At 56.3% G+C, this 17,744-nt stretch overlaps 4 gene segments (V, D, J or C); all 4 read right to left on the minus strand.

The window, feature by feature from the left end:
- Positions 1-670: 670 nt before the first annotated feature.
- LOC118258912 (T cell receptor alpha variable 4-like) lies at positions 671-1,693 on the minus strand. The segment is given in 2 exon segments: positions 671-1,131; positions 1,577-1,693. Coding segments are annotated over 2 exon segments (513 nt in total).
- Positions 1,694-3,184: 1,491 nt separating this feature from the next.
- On the minus strand, positions 3,185-9,008 carry LOC118258911 (T cell receptor alpha variable 1-1-like). The segment is given in 4 exon segments: positions 3,185-3,335; positions 7,669-7,731; positions 7,857-8,154; positions 8,960-9,008. Coding segments are annotated over 4 exon segments (561 nt in total).
- Positions 9,009-11,256: 2,248 nt separating this feature from the next.
- Positions 11,257-12,294, minus strand: LOC126913775 (T cell receptor alpha variable 26-2-like). The segment is given in 2 exon segments: positions 11,257-11,732; positions 12,178-12,294. Coding segments are annotated over 2 exon segments (528 nt in total).
- A 4,089-nt stretch (positions 12,295-16,383) lies between these two features.
- LOC118258910 (T cell receptor alpha variable 1-2-like) lies at positions 16,384-17,727 on the minus strand. The segment is given in 3 exon segments: positions 16,384-16,453; positions 16,579-16,876; positions 17,679-17,727. Coding segments are annotated over 3 exon segments (417 nt in total).
- Positions 17,728-17,744: the final 17 nt, after the last annotated feature.

Below are 17,744 nucleotides of genomic sequence, written 5' to 3' on the forward strand. Positions count from 1 at the left end.
ACCCCTTCCTGAGACTCTGCTTCCTCGGCAGCCAGCCCCCACCCCGCATTACTCTGGGGGTGCTTCCTGCCCAAGAGGAAAATCCTTTTCTTTGCTCCTTTGCACCATCCTGAGGCTCTGGTCAGCCCCCTTCTCCAGCCTTCCTGCATTCTCCGAAGCCCCCTTGTCACCTACGCTGTCACCACCTGTGTGCCCCGGTTGGGGGCCATGCACAAACTGGCCAAGGGTGCCCTCCTCCCGACTGCTCGTGGCCTTAATGAAAGCATTCAGCAGGACTGGATGTCTCTGGCATTGCCAGCTGCTACTCAGGCAGAACGTGCCCTCCATGCCAAAGCTGCTGGCCAGGGCCCTGGGAAGGGCTCCCAGGAACTACAAACATGGTGCAGATGGGGAGGGAAGGAAGCTTTGCATCTCTGTGTCAAATTTCAACACCTGTCGATTTGCAGGCCTCTCTCTGCAAAGTGTTAGCAGCTTGAAAGGAGCAGTGGGAGCAGGACTGCGTGGAGGTCTCTGGTGCCACACACAGCTCATGCAGTCAGGTGTGCCCCTCCACTCGCTCCTCCACATCGCTGGGCGTGCCGTCCTGACCCCTCACACCCAGCTGGGTCCGACCCACACCGGACCTCCAGCGTCCTACCCAGAAGAATCGAAGGGGCTCAGTGGGGACGGGTCAGGGCCGGGCTGGCGGGTGCCCCCCGGGGCTGCGGGGCGACGTGGTCCCGGCGGGCGGAGCGGCAGCGCCCCCTGGGGGCTGTGCCCCTGCCTCGCCCCCGCCACACACGCCCGGCCCCGCCCGCCACGGTTCCTGCCCGGCCGCAGCCCCGGCTCCTCTCCCCGTGGCTCTCAGGGCGCAGTAATACACCGCCGCGTCCCGAAGCCGGGGCTGGGCGAGCAACAGGGCGCTGGACCGGCGGTCTGCTGCCACCGATAGCCGCCCTGCCAGGTCCGTCACATCTTGGGACCCACTATAAGCCCTCACGAGGAATGCGGGGCCTCGGCCTGGGAGCTGACGGTACCAATAGATGTACTCGTTTGACTGGATGTTGGGGTGTGAGCAGGTGATGTTGATGCCGGTGCCATCTCTGGTCTCTGCCCGTGGCTCCTGCTGCACCTGGGCTCTGCCTGCAGCCACTGCCAAGAAGAAAAGGAGGAGAAAACTCAGAAAAGGGCTTTGCTGCCACCAAAATATCAGGCAAGGGGAGAGGAGAGAAGAAAACGGTTGACAGCTGATGGGAGCATTTTCTCAGAAGAAAGCACACAAAGGCATTTCTCCGGGAATGGTTATTTGGGGACCAGGTAGGAGCAGGGCTGTTTGGAAGGAGGGTCCGAGCCGAGCCAGGAGGAGAAGGGAAGCAGGCAGGAATGAGTGGGGGTGTGCCGAAAGGAGAGGAGGAAGGCAGGGAGCAAGGCAAGGTGGGAGGGAACGGCCGGCTGAGCTCGCTGGAGGCAGACGGGATGGCTGCAGAGGGAGGACAGAGGGGAGCGAGGTCCGTAAGAAGCCGGCGGGCCAGCAGCGAGGGCGGCCCCGGCCCCCCGCAGCCCCCGTCCCGTCCCCGCCGCCGGCAGCCCCGCGCACCCAGGAGCACCGCGGCCAGCCCCGCCAGCCCTGCGGCCCGGCCCTGCCGCATCCCGCCGCTCCGCCGCCCGCGCCGCGCTGCCCCCGCCAGCCCCGGCTCTGCTCCGCCCGCGGCGCCTCCTCCCCGCCGCCGCCGCCGCCGCCGCCCGGCGCCGCCAGCTCCGCCCCGGGGCCGCTCGGGGGCTGGCCCGGGCTGCGAGTGCTGGGCGCCTGTGGGCGGGCAGGGCTTGGGCTGCTGCCAGCGGGGCTCTGCCCGTCCTGCAGCCCAGCCCGGGACGCGGAGGCGTGTGGGGAAAGGCTGGGGCAGCTCCTTCGGCACGGACGAGGAGAGGGGAGGGGAAAGGGAAGTGGGAGAGGGAGAGGGAGTGGAGAAAGCAGCTGCCCGTCTGCAGCGTCCGCAGCAGGAGGGGCTGGCGGAGGGCAGCGGGCCGGGCTAGACTGGGTCTGGTAGCGCTGTGCTGCCAAGCGCTGGTCTCCTGGCTGTGGCCGGCACTGCTGACAGCTCCACTGGTATGGAAGCTGAGCACATATCCGGGAGACACACAGACGGGATCATGCACACTCCATTTGGGGAAGATACAGCCGGGCTGGTACCCCCATTAGCTGCTTTTGGAGACCCAAAACACTCCTGCTACATTTGCCTGGAGGCTGAGACCCACTTTTCCCTGCTCCAGGAGCTTCACGGGGACCCCCTGGCTCCAGCAGCTGACAGCACAGGCCAGGGATGTCCTTGCCCTCAGTCTGACTCCAGCACCTGGCACCAAATCCACTCCTGCTGCTCCACCAGCAGCTGGCACTTTCTCCTTGCAGCACACATGCACATGGGACAGAGCGAGATTATGCAGAGGTAAGGACAGATTCCACAAGAGGACAGGACAGATGGTGGTGCTCAGGCGCAAGACCCAAGAAGCACACAAGGCAGCCCCTTTTACCCCACTGCTCTGTCTGCCCTTGTGTGCTCGTCTCGGCTCCCCTTGCCCTGCATGTCCCCTCATGGGGTTGTATAGGTCTGTCCTGCACCCATCCCAGCCTGTGTCCTGGCCCACAGCTGTAGGAGGTGCAAGGCCCAGGCTGATCTTCCTGGCAGTGGCACCTGTGGCTTCTTGATAGGCCAACAGCTGGTGTGAATGGTGAGGTTTGTCTCTTGTCATTGCCTCTGTGTTTGTTTTCTCTGGTCTCAGTCTCTGTATGCTTGTTGATTGCCTCCTCTTTTCTTAGCATCCCAATTGACAAGGTCCCCGATCTTAGAACCTCAGTGGCATAAGCACAGCCACAGGCCTGTGTACCCCTCCAAGTGGTGTGACTGCCCACATTTGGTCTCCTCACTGCCTCCCTTATCATCTGTCAGTCAGGCTTGTGTCCCTGCATGTTCTTCTTTCCAGCTTCCTTTTGTTCTTTCTCTCTGCCCCTCTCCCTAGTGCTGAAGGGCTGCTTCTAGGGAAGGAAAGAAGGAGGGAGAAGCTGAAAGGTAAGAAAGAAAATAAGGGCTGCTGTGGAAGCAGTGATGGCTGCTGCCCCATCTCCATTGCTGATGAGAGTAGAGAAAACAGCATGTTCCTGAAAGCACAGACAAGCAACACAGCAAAGAAAACAAACAAACAACCCCCCTCAGTTTCTCAGTTTTCCCATGGCTTCTTTCACCTTCTGGGTCCCCAGGCTGTACATTGTTGCATGGAGCAGGGGCATCACAGCCCTGGAGAAGATGGACACCACTTTGTTGAGGGAGACATTGGCAGTGGCGTGGGTATAGAGGAGGGAACTGTGGCCCCAGGCACGAAAAAGTGAGAGTGAGCTGACAGTCTTGAGTGTCCTCATATGTCTACGTTGAGAGGCAGACCAGGAGCACCCTGCAGGAGCTCAGGGAGGACAGGAAAACTGGTGGTGCTGTTGTAGTCAAGGAGCACACCAGTCCAGAAGCTCTCTAGCAGAAGGCCAGCTGCATGACAGATAGCGAGTCCCAGAAGAAGCTGTGACTGTATAGGGCTAGCACAGGGCCAACGAAGGGGGAGTGCCACTTGTGCCAAGGAGGTGAGCGTGGCCTCAGCCCACAGGCCTCCCACCAGGTAGGCCCAGACGTTCCCCCCCATGGCACTGGAGTACTGCAGTGGGTGGCAGATGGCCACAGATTGGTCCTAGGCCCTGAGTGTGAAGAGGAGATCCCAGTTTAAGGATCCAAACTAGTGTGGACCTTCCTCGTTGGGGACTAAAATTGCCAGTAGCACAGGGTGGATTTCCTAGGGTCAGGAGAAGGGGGTCTGCAGACACAGAAGGTTGCATATCAGTGCTTGTGCTGTGGGCACTTCTGGGCCAGGATTGTTCTGTGGTTGTTCAGTTGCTCTCAGGTTCCTTCTTGCCCTGGCTGCTCTCTGGAGCTCACGGGCAGAGCAGTGGAGAATGCTCTGAGGTGGCCAGCATATTTTCTTGTGAGGGGGTCACACAAACACACACCTCCTCTTGCACACCTATGTGGAATCATGCAAAAATCTGCACCCGCAGACACTTGCACAAATCTAGCACACAGGCTGTGGTGGTTTCACACCAATGGTCAACTAAACAGCACCACATGGCTCTTTCACTTCCCCTCCTCAATGGAAGCTGTGGGGAGAAAATATGATTTAATCTAATGGGTTTACGAGTTGAGATAGGGATAATTTCATTAAAGGAGAATCACTAAGCCTAGGCGCAGTCTCGACTCTGCTCCACACTCCGTACTGTTCCTCTTAGACTCATCACACCAGGTTGCCCCAGTGTGATGAACATTTAAGGTTGGAGGCCTTGGGAACTTTAATGTTGTGCAGCTACACTCCACCCTGGAAGCTTCTTCAGTGCTGTACCTTTTCTTTAAAATGTGAATATCAGTTTAATTTCCAAGTTTCCTCAGGCAATTACTCCACACCTGCCTGTAGCTGATGTTAATTGAGGAGACCGAGACCAACATTTTAAAAAGACATTGTCCACATAGCATCTCATTGTCTCTGAAAACCATAGAATAACAGAACAATATGATATCTTGAGTTAGAACTGACCCACAAGGATAGATGAGCGTCTCTGTTCTAGCTCCACACTGGACTACTTACAAATTACAGCATAGGTCTGAGAGTGTTGTCCTAATGCTTGTTGAATCCCAGCAGGCTTGGTGCCATGACCACTTCCTGGGCCTTTTCTGAGGCTGCACCAGTACCTGGCACCACCACACAGAGATGACACTACAGGCCCTGGGATCAGCTGGACACATGCCTAAGGTCAGGTGAATTATGTGCACACATGTGCACTAGCACATACCAAGAGTGCATGCACATTACACAAACAGATCCATGGACACACGCAAACATGCATGTGCATGCATGCACACACAGTTCCATAGATGCCCTGACAAATGCAGGTGCAAAGACTGCGTGCACAGAAACATGAGGCCACACATCTGCACATGCAGACATCAGGTACATGTGTGCACTCAGTGCCTCTGGTGGGTTCACAAGGGCTCTGCCCCACAAACGACTACCCTGTCAGGGCAAGGGCAGAGGCCAAGGGCATCTGATAGAAGAGATGCTGGGGACCTTTCTGGCAGGGCAGAGCTGTGGCGCTCTGAGCAGGACAAGGCTCCAAAGGAGAGGACAGCGCAGTGTGGGGATGTGCAGAGACTACCCATAGAGAGGAGTCCAAGGAGGTCAGCCCATTTCTCCAGAGGGCAGCTTTAGGAGGAAGAGACGAGAAACCCCACAGTGTAGCCCACCAGCCTGGAAACCTGGAAACCAGGACAGCATCACGGATTCCAGCCTGTGCTGAAACCATCATATGCTTGAGCTGAGTGCTGTGCAACCACTGACAGTCCTGGCCCAGAAATCTTGGGGCCTCTCCATCCCAGCGCTCAGAAGAAGCCTCCAAGTGGAAATGGGTGTGGCATTAGCCAGGAAATGAAAAGCCAGCATAGAAGAGAAAGCAGCCCCACAGCCCGTCAGTAGCTGGGAGCTTTTCCTTTCATCATGAGCACGCTAGAAAATTATCACTTCCGTGGAGGCTTCTTCTGGGCCTGGGGCAGTGCAGGGCCACCAGAAAAGGCAGACCAACTCCTCTACCCCCTCATCTTCTTCTGTATGGGAACCCAGTATGTCTGAAACCCTTTCTGTATGTCTTTTTCTAGTAATGACAATACCAGTTGCACTGGGTCTTCGCGATGGTGGTCATGAGAGAGGGATGAGGAAAGGTGTGACTCAGAGACTGTGTAGGACCTGGCTGAGTTGGATTTTCATCTCGGAGAGAGGCAGGAGCCTTATTTGTCCCAATCACTCTTTTTGGATCTTGTATGTATGAAGACATTTTGCTCCTCACATTTCCCTGTGCTCCTCTTCCTCCCTACGCTGTCTCCCAGGTTCACCTGCAGCCCCAAGACATGTCCTGCTATGAACAGTGCATGCTGTGCTGGCCCTTTGGCCCAGCCCCGCTGGTCAGCAGCTGCTACGAGCCCTGCATCAGGCATTGCTGGAACTCCACTGTCATCATCCAGCCCTCTCCTGTGATCATTGCTCTGCCAGATCCCATCCTCAGCTCTTACCCACAGAACACCACTGTGGAATCCTCCATGTCTGCTGCTGATTGCAGCATCCTCAGCTGTGAGGTTAAAAGACATTTAGATTTAGAGCTAAGTGATATGGTTTAGTGGAGGACTTGTCAGTATTAGGTCAGAGGTTGGACTCGGTGATCTTGGAGGTCTCTTCCAACCTAGATGATTCTGTGATTCTGTGAGGTGCAGACTTCTGGTACCTCCTGGTGCTGCCTGCACTGACAGCCTCTTCTAGAAGTCACCCAATTTACCTCCTGAGAGTCATTAAAGTTTTCTGCATCCCACCCTCTTCCTCCACGTGAAACTTTTCTTGGTGGTCTCAAGTTGCCAGGGAAGAAAGGCATTGCCTTGTTTGGCAGGGGAATGGTGAGCACAGGAGGGGGCCTTTCATCGTTTGCAGAGGAATTTGATGGTGGGACACAGGGCAGTGGGGACCCTTCAGGCACTGTCCCTTGGAGCTGAGGAAGACCTCTGCAGCTCCTCCAGAGCCAGTTGTGACCAGGCCCTGTCTTCTGGCATCTCTGCCCTAATGCACCCCTTTGGGCTAACAGTATGTCCTGCAGATGGGGAGCCTGGCAACCGCTGTCCTTGGATGAGGAGCCTGGTGCTGCTGGAAGCTCTGAGAGGTCAGCATCTCCCAAGCTTGCACAGAAGGGACTTTCTCCTGCTCTGGCTACATCGTGCTGGTGAAGAGGGCCATCAGAAGAGGGCCCAAAGGATTCAGGAGTGGATTGTTGTGAGAAACAGCTTTTGGAACAGCCCTGAGCATTCTTCTCCTCATCCTCCCATCAGTCTGCACAATGTGGGAGCATGGTCTGCACACAAGAGCAAGAGTGGCAAGGAAGGTGGCCTATACTCCCTCCTCATCCCAAAGCGTTCCCTGCACAGCCCAGGAGCTGCACAGCTTTGCAGGGTAGAGGTGACTCGCAGACTGAGGGTGAAATCAGCCTGGCCAGGCCGCACACAAGGCCCCTCACTGGCCTGGCACACCCCCAGCTCCCATCAGACAGGGCCATCCAAGGACAGCATCCGATGCCCAACCCCACCCTGGCTGCTCTGCAGGGCCTGCCTCTCCCCTGCCATGAAGCAGTTCTCGGTCAGTCCAGCCCTCTTCCTGGCATGGCCAACCTCTGTGGTGGTGGACACAGTCCTAGGGATATGTCTAACGCACAAGAAACCATGTCCGATCTCCTGTGTTCCTCCCTGCCTAGGGATTTCCACTTCGCTGGGCAGCTTGGGAGATCCTGTTCTTGCTGATGCTGTGTGCTAACAACATTATGTTCTGCAGGAATGCCCACCCAGGGACGGTCCATCCTACCAGACCTATGGGGAAAGTCAGAGGACAAAGAAGCTTTTTGCATGGGACTGCCATGCTCAGGTGAGTCTCTGACCTCTTGCTTCCAGCCCTCGGTGCAGAGCAGAGCGCATAGATCAGAATGGGCCATGAGCTTTTTGCAAAGCAAATGGCAAAAGCTGCTTTGTCCATGGGTGCACAGGGAGAACAGTTTGAGGGCAAGGGCTCTTTCACCACCTTCTCCTTCCTTTCAAGCCACTGACACCAGTCCCACTGGGAAAGAGGATCTGGCTGGCAGATCTCGGAGTGCACAGGGGAAGCAGCGCTGCCAGGGGAGAGCTGAGGGCCCCATCCCAGAGCTCTGCCTTGCACAGACACATCCCCTCCCCATCCGGGGTTGTTGCTCAGCCAGGGCAGCTCTGTGCAGCAGGGTGTCACTCACAGCACAGAGGTACAAGGCGCTGTCAGAGAGCTCAACTTCCTTCAGCCGCAGAATGCTGGATTTCCCCACAGTGTTCAGCCCCGTGGTGAAACGGCCGTTCTGCTTGGTGCCTGCTGTGTTGTGAAATGTGACCAGTTGAGGGGCTTGTCCCTTCTTCTGCTGGTACCAGAACAAGGCATACAAGCTGGGGATTTGATACGTGCAAGTGGTCTGGAATGTGTTTCTCTGTTCCACGGTGACTTGTCCTTCTTGCTGGGTGACGGAGGTCTGCCCCATGACATCTGAAAGAAACCAAATGTCAGCAACTGATCACAGAAACCTAGAGGAGAAGCAAGCTTCTGGATGGGAAGGCTCCCTGTGCCTTAAACTGCAGCAGGATCCCCATCAATATTGGTATCTCTTGGCAGGAGGTCTATGACCAGAGGTTAGCATGGATCCCAGAGCAAGGTAATGTTCATTACCTCTCACAGGAACACCCCCAGGGTAGAGCTGTCTTTAGTTCCTTCTGTCCTACTGCCCAGAGTCTCCTGGGAGCAGGTTGTAGTGCTTGGTCCTCCTGGGCTGGGACCAAGACACTCCCGGAAGGGTGAGGGACCTCAGGATTGCCTGCAAACGTTTCATCCTGTTCCCATTCCCTGTCTGCTCAGATGTGGCTCTGAGATCAAGGAATGGCAGGAAAAGGAAGCCCTGGCAGTGCTGACAGGCAGGAGACAAAGGGGAAACAGGGCATTGGTCAGGACCTGTGCCAGCCAGGAGAGAGCCTTGGGGGACACCCTAGTGGGATGAGGTCCTTCCATCTCGTTGCATCCACTTTCAAGCATCCTGTGTGTTTGGCTTCCAAAGTAACAAAAACCAACCAACCAACAAACAAACAAAACCAAACAAAACCAAACAAACAAAAACCCCACACCTTACTTTCCAGCAGTAAGAGCATCTTCAGAAGAGAGGTGCAAAACAGTCATGATCTGATACTAGCCATCATTTTCCCAGTAATTCAAGAGCAGCTCCCTGCAGCGAGCTGTTGATGGGGGTGATATTCTCCTGAGGAGAAGGAGAATCATGCCACCAGCCACCGGCAATGCTTACCCAGTGGTTGCCTCAGGAAGGCAGCGAGGATGAGATAAACAAGGCGCATTCTGAGACCAATCCTCCTGCATGTGTGAAGGAACCTCAGAAGAGCACACGTCCCCACCAAGCGCCCCAGGAGAGCAGAGCTGCAGGAAATGACTCGGCAAGGGGAACAAAGAATGAAAGGGGGAGGAGAAAATGCTTGTTCCTGGAGTGTTTGAAATACCTGGCTGGGGTCCTCCTCCAGCAGTGACAGTATTGCTTCTGCAGCCAACATCTGCACAGCTGGGGAACATGGTGGCTTTTTGGTCCCTGTGGTAGAAAGGGTCTGTTCCTGCACTGATCCTTCAGTGGCATCCTTCCTTCTTCAGTGAGAAACGCCTGCTCTTCTGCAAACTCCTGATGGCCCATGTAGAGTCTTCAGGGCTTTTGCCCCGCTGGGGTTTTACATCACCTCTTGGGGTCCTCATTTCTCTGGGGATGGTTCTTTTTCTTCTGGGAACAACTTGCACCCTGTTTCTGACCCCTCTTCTCTTTCCTTCCTCCACAACCTGGGAACATTACCTTCTAAGCAAGTCCCCAGAAATTGGTGAGGAACCCTGTGGTGCAGCAACCCAGCAGTCTGGCTGTGTCCTGATGGGGTGGGATGAGGTATGGTGTAGTCACTGTATCGTTCAAGGTTCCAAAAGGTGTCATTAGAGCGAGTGTCCAGCACTGACATTTCTTGTATTGCCAGGACGTTATCTCAGCACCAAAGGTAGAATCATAGAATCATAGAATATCCCAAGTTTGAAGGGACCCATAAGGATCATCGAGTCCAACTCTTGGCACCACACAGGTCTACCCAAGATCGTATGACTAAGAGCATAGTCCAACCGCTTCTTAAACTCCGACAGGCTTGGTGCCGTGACTACATCCCTGCAGAGCCTGTTCCAGTGTGTGACCACCCTCTCAGTGAAGAACCACTTCCTGATATCCAAACTGAACTTTCCCGCAACTTGACTCCATTCCCTTGGGTCCTATTGCTGGTTACCAGAGAGAATAGATTAGCGCCTGCCACTCTACTCCCCCTTGTAAGGAAGCTGTAGACCACGATGAATTCTCAGCCTCCTCTTTTCCAGGTTGAACAGGCCAGGTGACCTCAGCCGCTCCTCAAACGTCTTCCCCTCTGGGACCTTCACCATCTTTGTAGTCCTTCTCTGGACACTCTCCAGTAGTTTCATGTCTTTTTTTGTACTTTGGTGCCCAAAACTGCACACAGTACTCGAGGTGAGGTCACACCAGCGCAGAGTACAGTGGGACAATCACTTCCTTCGACCAGCTAGCAAGGCTGTGCTTGAAGTAATGTGCTGGATTTGGGCTTGGGACAAATCCTGTACAACAAGATCTTAAAATGCGACCACTACAGAAAACTGAGGAAACCCAATATAACTGCCCCGATGCCCTCTCAGGCCAGTGCCGTTTAACTCCAGGCCCTGCAAGGGGACTTCCAAGCACCGGCAGTGCCCCCCAGCGGGCCTGGCTGCGGCTGTGCCCCCGCCTCGCCCCCATCCACCCCGGACCACCCCCTGACCCTCCCAGCTCCGCAGGCCCTTGGCTGCCTTTGCTGCAAGGGCGCGCTGCTGGCTCGCGTGTGGCTGGGTGCCTCCTGCACCCAAAACCCTTTCCTGAGGCTCTGCTTCCTCGGCAGCCAGCCCCCACCTTGCATTATTCTGCGGATGCTTCCTGCCCAAGAGGAAAATCCTTTTCTTTGCTCCTTTGCACCATCCTGAGGCTCTGGTCAGCCCCCTCCTCCAGCCTTCCTGCATTCTCCGAAGCCCCCTTGTCACCTACGCTGTCACCACCTGTGTGCCCCGGTTGGGGACCATGCACAAACTGGCCAAGGGTGCCCTCCTCCCGACTGTTCGTGGCCTTAATGAAAGCATTCAGCAGGACTGGATGTCTCTGGCATTGCCAGCTGCTACTCAGGCAGAACGTGCCCTCCATGCCAAAGCTGCTGGCCAGGGCCCTGGGAAGGGCTCCCAGGAACTACAAACATGGTGCAGATGGGGAGGGAAGGAAGCTTTGCATCTCTGTGTCAAATTTCAACACCTGTCGATTTGCAGGCCTCTCTCTGCAAAGTGTTAGCAGCTTGAAAGGAGCAGTGGGAGCAGGACTGCGTGGAGGTCTCTGGTGCCACACACAGCTCATGCAGTCAGGTGTGCCCCTCCACTCGCTCCTCCACATCGCTGGGCGTGCCGTCCTGACCCCTCACACCCAGCTGGGTCCGACCCACACCGGACCTCCAGCGTCCTACCCAGAAGAACCGAAGGGGCTCAATGGGGACGGGTCAGGGCCGGGCTGGCGGAGGTCCCCCCGGGGCTGCGGGGCGAGGTGGTCCCGGCGGGCGGAGCGGCAGCGCCCCCTGGGGGCTGTGCCCCTGCCTCGCCCCCGCCACACACGCCCGGCCCCGCCCGCCACGGTTCCTGCCCGGCCGCAGCCCCGGCTCCTCTCCCCGTGGCTCTCAGGGCGCAGTAATACACCGCCGCGTCCCGAAGCCGGGGCCGGGCGAGCCACAGGGCGCTGGACCGGCGGTCTGCTGCCACCGATAGCTGCCCTGCCGGGTCCGTCACATCTTTGGAGCCACGAGAAGCCCACACGAGGAATGCGGGTCCTCGGCCTGGGAGCTGACGGTACCAATAGATGTACTCGTTTGACTGGATGTTGGGGTGTGAGCAGGTGATGCTGATGCCGGTGCCCTCCCTGGTCTCTGCCCGTGGCTCCTGCTGCACCTGGGCTCTGCCTGCAGCCACTGCCAAGAAGAAAAGGAGGAGAAAACTCAGAAAAGGGCTTTGCTGCCACCAAAATATCACACAAGGGGAGAGGAGAGAAGAAAACGGTTGACAGCTGATGGGAGCATTTTCTCAGAAGAAAGCACACAAAGGCATTTCTCCGAGAATGGTTATTTGGGGACCAGGTCGGAGCAGGGCTGTTTGGAAGGAGGGTCCGAGCCGAGCCAGGAGGAGAAGGGAAGCAGGCAGGAATGAGTGGGGGTGTGCCGAAAGGAGAGGAGGAAGGCAGGGAGCAAGGCAAGGTGGGAGGGAACGGCCGGCTGAGCTCGCTGGAGGCAGACGGGATGGCTGCAGAGGGAGGACAGAGGGGAGCGAGGTCCGTAAGAAGCCGGCGGGCCAGCAGCGAGGGCGGCCCCGGCCCCCCGCAGCCCCCGTCCCGTCCCCGCCGCCGGCAGCCCCGCGCACCCAGGAGCACCGCGGCCAGCCCCGCCAGCCCTGCGGCCCGGCCCTGCCGCATCCCGCCGCTCCGCCGCCCGCGCCGCGCTGCCCCCGCCAGCCCCGGCTCTGCTCCGCCCGCGGCGCCTCCTCCCCGCCGCCGCCGCCGCCGCCCGGCGCCGCCAGCTCCGCCCCGGGGCCGCTCGGGGGCTGGCCCGGGCTGCGAGTGCTGGGCGCCTGTGGGCGGGCAGGGCTTGGGCTGCTGCCAGCGGGGCTCTGCCCGTCCTGCAGCCCAGCCCGGGACGCGGAGGCGAGTGCGGGGAAAGGCTGAGGCAGCTCCTTCGGCACGGACGAGGAGAGGGGAGGGGAAGGGAGTGGGAGGGGGAGAGGGAGTGGAGAAAGCAGCTACCCATCTGCAGCGTCCCCAGCAAGAGGGGCAGGTGAAGGGCAGCAGGCCTGGGTGGACTAAGCCTGGCAGTGTGGTGATGAGAAGCACTGGTTCCCCAGCTGTGGCTGGCACTGCCTGCAGCTCGAATGGTATTGAAGCTGAGCACATATCTGGGAGACACACAGACAAGGTCGTGCATACCCCATTTGAGGACTATACACCCAGGCCAGTACCCCCAGTAGCTCTTTTGGAGACCTAAAACGCTCCTGCCGCAGTTGCCTGGAGTCTGAGACCCGCTTCCCCTGCTCCAGGAGCTTCACAGGGACACCCTGGCTCCAGCAGCTGACAGAATAGGCCAGGGGAGACCTCACCCCCAGTCTGACTCCAGCACCTGGCACCAAATCCACTCCTGCTGCTCCACCAGCAGCTGGCACTTTCTCCTTGCAGCACACATGCACATGGCACAGAGCGAGATTACGCAGAGGTAAGGAAAGATTCCAGAAGAGGACAGGACAGACGGCGGTGCTCAGGCGCAGGGCCCAGCCACACAAGTGCATGGAGCAGCCCCTTTTACACCCTGCTCTGTCTGCCCTCGTGTGCTCCTCCTGGCTCCTGTTTCTCTGCACGTCCCCTCATGGGGTTGTATAGGTCTGTCCTGCACCCATCCCAGCCTGTGTCCTGGCCCACAACTGTAGGAGGTGCAAGGCCCAGGCTGATCTTCCTGGCAGTGGCACCTGTGGCTTCTTGATAGGCCAACAGCTGGTGTGAATGGTGAGGTTTGTCTCTTGTCATTGCCTCTGTGTTTGTTTTCTCTGGTCTCGGTCTCTGTATGCTTGTTGATTGCCTCCTCTTTTCTTAGCATCCCAATTGACAAGGTCCCCGATCTTAGAACCTCAGTGGCATAAACACAGCCACAGGCCTGTGTACCCCCCCAAGTGGTGTGACTGCCCACATTTGGTCTCCTCACTGCCTCCCTTGTCATCTGTCAGTCAGGCTTGTGTCCCTGCATGTTCTTCTTTCCAGCTTCCTGCTGTTCTTTCTCTCTGCCCCCCTCGCAAGTGCTGAAGGGCTGCTTCTAGGGAAGGAAAGAAGGAGTGGGAAGCTGAAAGGTAAGAAAGAAAGGTGCTCTCTGCAGAGAAGGCATCTAAAAGCATGAGGCATCCCGACCAAGACTTGGCAAATGTCATTGAAGGGGAGGTTGCCGAAGACAAACTGCATGGAAGGATGCAAGGGCTGGTTGGGCACCAGTCTGGATTCCCAGTCTGGGTGAAGTGGTCAATGACTGAGTCCAGGATGAAGAGTAGCATCTTTCAGCTCTCAGACAAACCCAGCAGCAACAAAAGAAACCACTCTGTAGACCTTCCCTCGCCCCTAGGGGAAGACAGCTGCAGCAGGAGGAAGGAGGAGATGGAGTTGCTGCTCAGGATTCATTCTCCTCCACCCCTCGATATCTTCTGGACAGACAAAACATCAGGGCCTCAGCAAGCCAGGATGTTCCTGCAGAGACAGTAGAAAGTAAGATCCCAACCCTGGGCTTCACATGAGCAGACTCTCCTCTCTTCACTGTGTGCACGCCTGTGTGTGTGTGTGTGTGTGTGCCTGACTGTACTTCAGTATGCATCCAGGAGTGCCTGTGTGTGGATCGATGAGTTCATGCATCTTTTTACATGAGCAGCAATGTGCGTGAGTGCTGTTCCCTCCATCAGCTTTTGATGTCATGAGCGATATCAGTATGAGAACAAGGGGCACACTGGGAATTAACAGAAACAGTGATCTGACAACAACATCCCACCAAGGCTGAGATGTGGTGATTATGCAGGTTGCCCCAAGACTCCTGAGCAGTCCTAGCCAGTCATCTGAGAAACCCTCCCAGAGGATCACAGGCTGCACCGCCAGCACGCATGTAGTCCAACCCTGTGTTCAAAGCAGGTCTCATCAGATCAGGTTGCTCAGGATCAAGTCCAGGCAAAGTTTGAACTCTTCCAAGGATGGAGCTCCCATAGCATCTCTTTGGCAATCTGCTCCAGGCCTTGAACACCTTCAGGGTAATTATTTCTTCCATGCATCTAATCAGAATTACCCATTTCTGAATTTGCTAAAATCTGTGTAGAGAACATTCACAGCCCTCACATTTCCAGAGTGCCAACCACCTTGCATAGGAGACAATGAAGCTGGGCAGGCATGATTGGCTCTCTGTACAGTTTGGCTGCTCCTAATCTCCTTGCTGTTTCCAGCACCCACATAGTCTAACCCTGTATTCAGAACAGGCCTCATCAGATCATGTTGCTCAGGATTTCTCAGCCTGTCTCCCTGTACATAAAGCTAACGCCATTCTTTTGAACTCTCTAGCTGTGGGGAGAGCAGCTGCGTCCTGGCCTGTAGAGGCAAGGAGGGGTGACTGCCACCATGCTCTTACACTCTGAATCCCGCTCTATGCAATAAAAGAAAAGAACCAAACTAGAGTGGACCCATGCTTGTTGGGCACTAAAATTGGCAGTAGCACAGGGTGGATTTCCTAGGGTCAGGAGAAGGGGGTCTGCAGACACAGAAGCTTGCATATCAGTGCGTGTGCTGTGGGCACTTCTGGGCCAGGATTGCTCTGTGGTTGTTCAGTTGCTCTCAGGTTCCTTCTTGCCCTGGCTGCTCTCTGGAGCTCACGGGCAGAGCAGTGGAGAATGCTCTGAGGTGGCCAGCATATTTTCTTGTGAGGGGGTCACACAAACACACACCTCCTCTTGCACACCTATGTGGAATCATGCAAAAATCTGCACCCACAGACACTTGCACAAATCTAGCACACAGGCTGTGGTGGTTTCACACCAATGGTCAACTAAACAGCACCACATGGCTCTTTCACTTCCCCTCCTCAATGGAAGCTGTGGGGAGAAAATATAAGCCCTAAAGGGCTTACGACTTCAGATAGGGATAATTACATTAAATTAAGATAGGGAGTTGAGGAGTGAGGAAGGGCTGCTTCTGGGAGGTCTGTCATGTGAGGTGTCTTGTGGGATATGATGACAGGGCATCATGTGGTCTCAAAAGATTCAGAAGTGGAACAGTGTAAGAAACAGCCTTTGCAACAGCCCCAAGCATTCTTCTCCTCATCCTCCCATCAGTCTGCACAATGTGGGAGCATGGTCTGCACACAAGAGCAAGAGTGGCAAGGAAGGTGGCCTATACTCCCTCCTCATCCCAAAGCGTTCCCTGCACAGCCCAGGAGCTGCACAGCTTTGCAGGGTAGAGGTGACTCGCAGACTGAGGGTGAAATCAGCCTGGCCAGGCCACACACAAGGCCCCTCACTGGCCTGGCACACCCCCAGCTCCCATCAGACAGGGCCATCCAAGGACAGCATCCGATGCCCAACCCCACCCTGGCTGCTCTGCAGGGCCTGCCTCTCCCCTGCCATGAAGCAGTTCTCGGTCAGTCCAGCCCTCTTCCTGGCATGGCCAACCTCTGTGGTGGTGGACACAGTCCTAGGGATATGTCTAACGCACAAGAAACCATGTCCGATCTCCTGTGTTCCTCCCTGCCTAGGGATTTCCACTTCGCTGGGCAGCTTGGGAGATCCTGTTCTTGCTGATGCTGTGTGCTAACAACATTATGTTCTGCAGGAATGCCCACCCAGGGACGGTCCATCCTACCAGACCTATGGGGAAAGTCAGAGGACAAAGAAGCTTTTTGCATGGGACTGCCATGCTCAGGTGAGTCTCTGACCTCTTGCTTCCAGCCCTCGGTGCAGAGCAGAGCGCATAGATCAGAATGGGCCATGAGCTTTTTGCAAAGCAAATGGCAAAAGCTGCTTTGTCCATGGGTGCACAGGGAGAACAGTTTGAGGGCAAGGGCTCTTTCACCACCTTCTCCTTCCTTTCAAGCCACTGACACCAGTCCCACTGGGAAAGAGGATCTGGCTGGCAGATCTCGGAGTGCACAGGGGAAGCAGCGCTGCCAGGGGAGAGCTGAGGGCCCCATCCCAGAGCTCTGCCTTGCACAGACACATCCCCTCCCCATCCGGGATTGTTGCTCAGCCAGGGCAGCTCTGTGCAGCAGGGTGTCACTCACAGCACAGAGGTACAAGGCGCTGTCAGAGAGCTCAACTTCCTTCAGCCGCAGAATGCTGGATTTCCCCACAGTGTTCAGCTCCGTGGTGAAACGGCCGTTCTGCTTGGTGCCTGCTGTGTTGTGAAATGTGACCAGTTGAGGGGCTTGTCCCTTCTTCTGCTGGTACCAGAACAAGGCATACAAGCTGGGGATTTGATACGTGCAAGTGGTCTGGAATGTGTTTCTCTGTTCCACGGTGACTTGTCCTTTTTGCTGGGTGACGGAGGTCTGCCCCATGACATCTGAAAGAAACCAAATGTCAGCAACTGATCACAGAAACCTAGAGGAGAAGCAAGCTTCTGGATGGGAAGGCTCCCTGTGCCTTAAACTGCAGCAGGATCCCCATCAATATTGGTATCTCTTGGCAGGAGGTCTATGACCAGAGGTTAGCATGGATCCCAGAGCAAGGTAATGTTCATTACCTCTCACAGGAACACCCCCAGGGTAGAGCTGTCTTTAGTTCCTTCTGTCCTACTGCCCAGAGTCTCCTGGGAGCAGGTTGTAGTGCTTGGTCCTCCTGGGCTGGGACCAAGACACTCCCGGAAGGGTGAGGGACCTCAGGATTGCCTGCAAACGTTTCATCCTGTTCCCATTCCCTGTCTGCTCAGATGTGGCTCTGAGATCAAGGAATGGCAGGAAAAGGAAGCCCTGGCAGTGCTGACAGGCAGGAGACAAAGGGGAAACAGGGCATTGGTCAGGACCTGTGCCAGCCAGGAGAGAGCCTTGGGGGACACCCTAGTGGGATGAGGTCCTTCCATCTCGTTGCATCCACTTTCAAGCATCCTGTGTGTTTGGCTTCCAAAGTAACAAAAACCAACCAACCAACAAACAAACAAAACCAAACAAAACCAAACAAACAAAAACCCCACACCTTACTTTCCAGCAGTAAGAGCATCTTCAGAAGAGAGGTGCAAAACAGTCATGATCTGATACTAGCCATCATTTTCCCAGTAATTCAAGAGCAGCTCCCTGCAGAGAGCTGTTGATGGGGGTGATGGTCTCCTGAGAAGGAGAATCATGCCGCCAGCCACCAGCAATGCTTACCCAGTGGTTGCCTCAGGAAGGCAGCGAGGATGAGATAAACAAGGCGCATTCTGAGACCAATCCTCC

Source organism: Cygnus atratus, unplaced genomic scaffold, assembly GCF_013377495.2.
Source record: "Cygnus atratus isolate AKBS03 ecotype Queensland, Australia unplaced genomic scaffold, CAtr_DNAZoo_HiC_assembly HiC_scaffold_77, whole genome shotgun sequence".
NCBI lineage: Eukaryota > Metazoa > Chordata > Aves > Anseriformes > Anatidae > Cygnus > Cygnus atratus.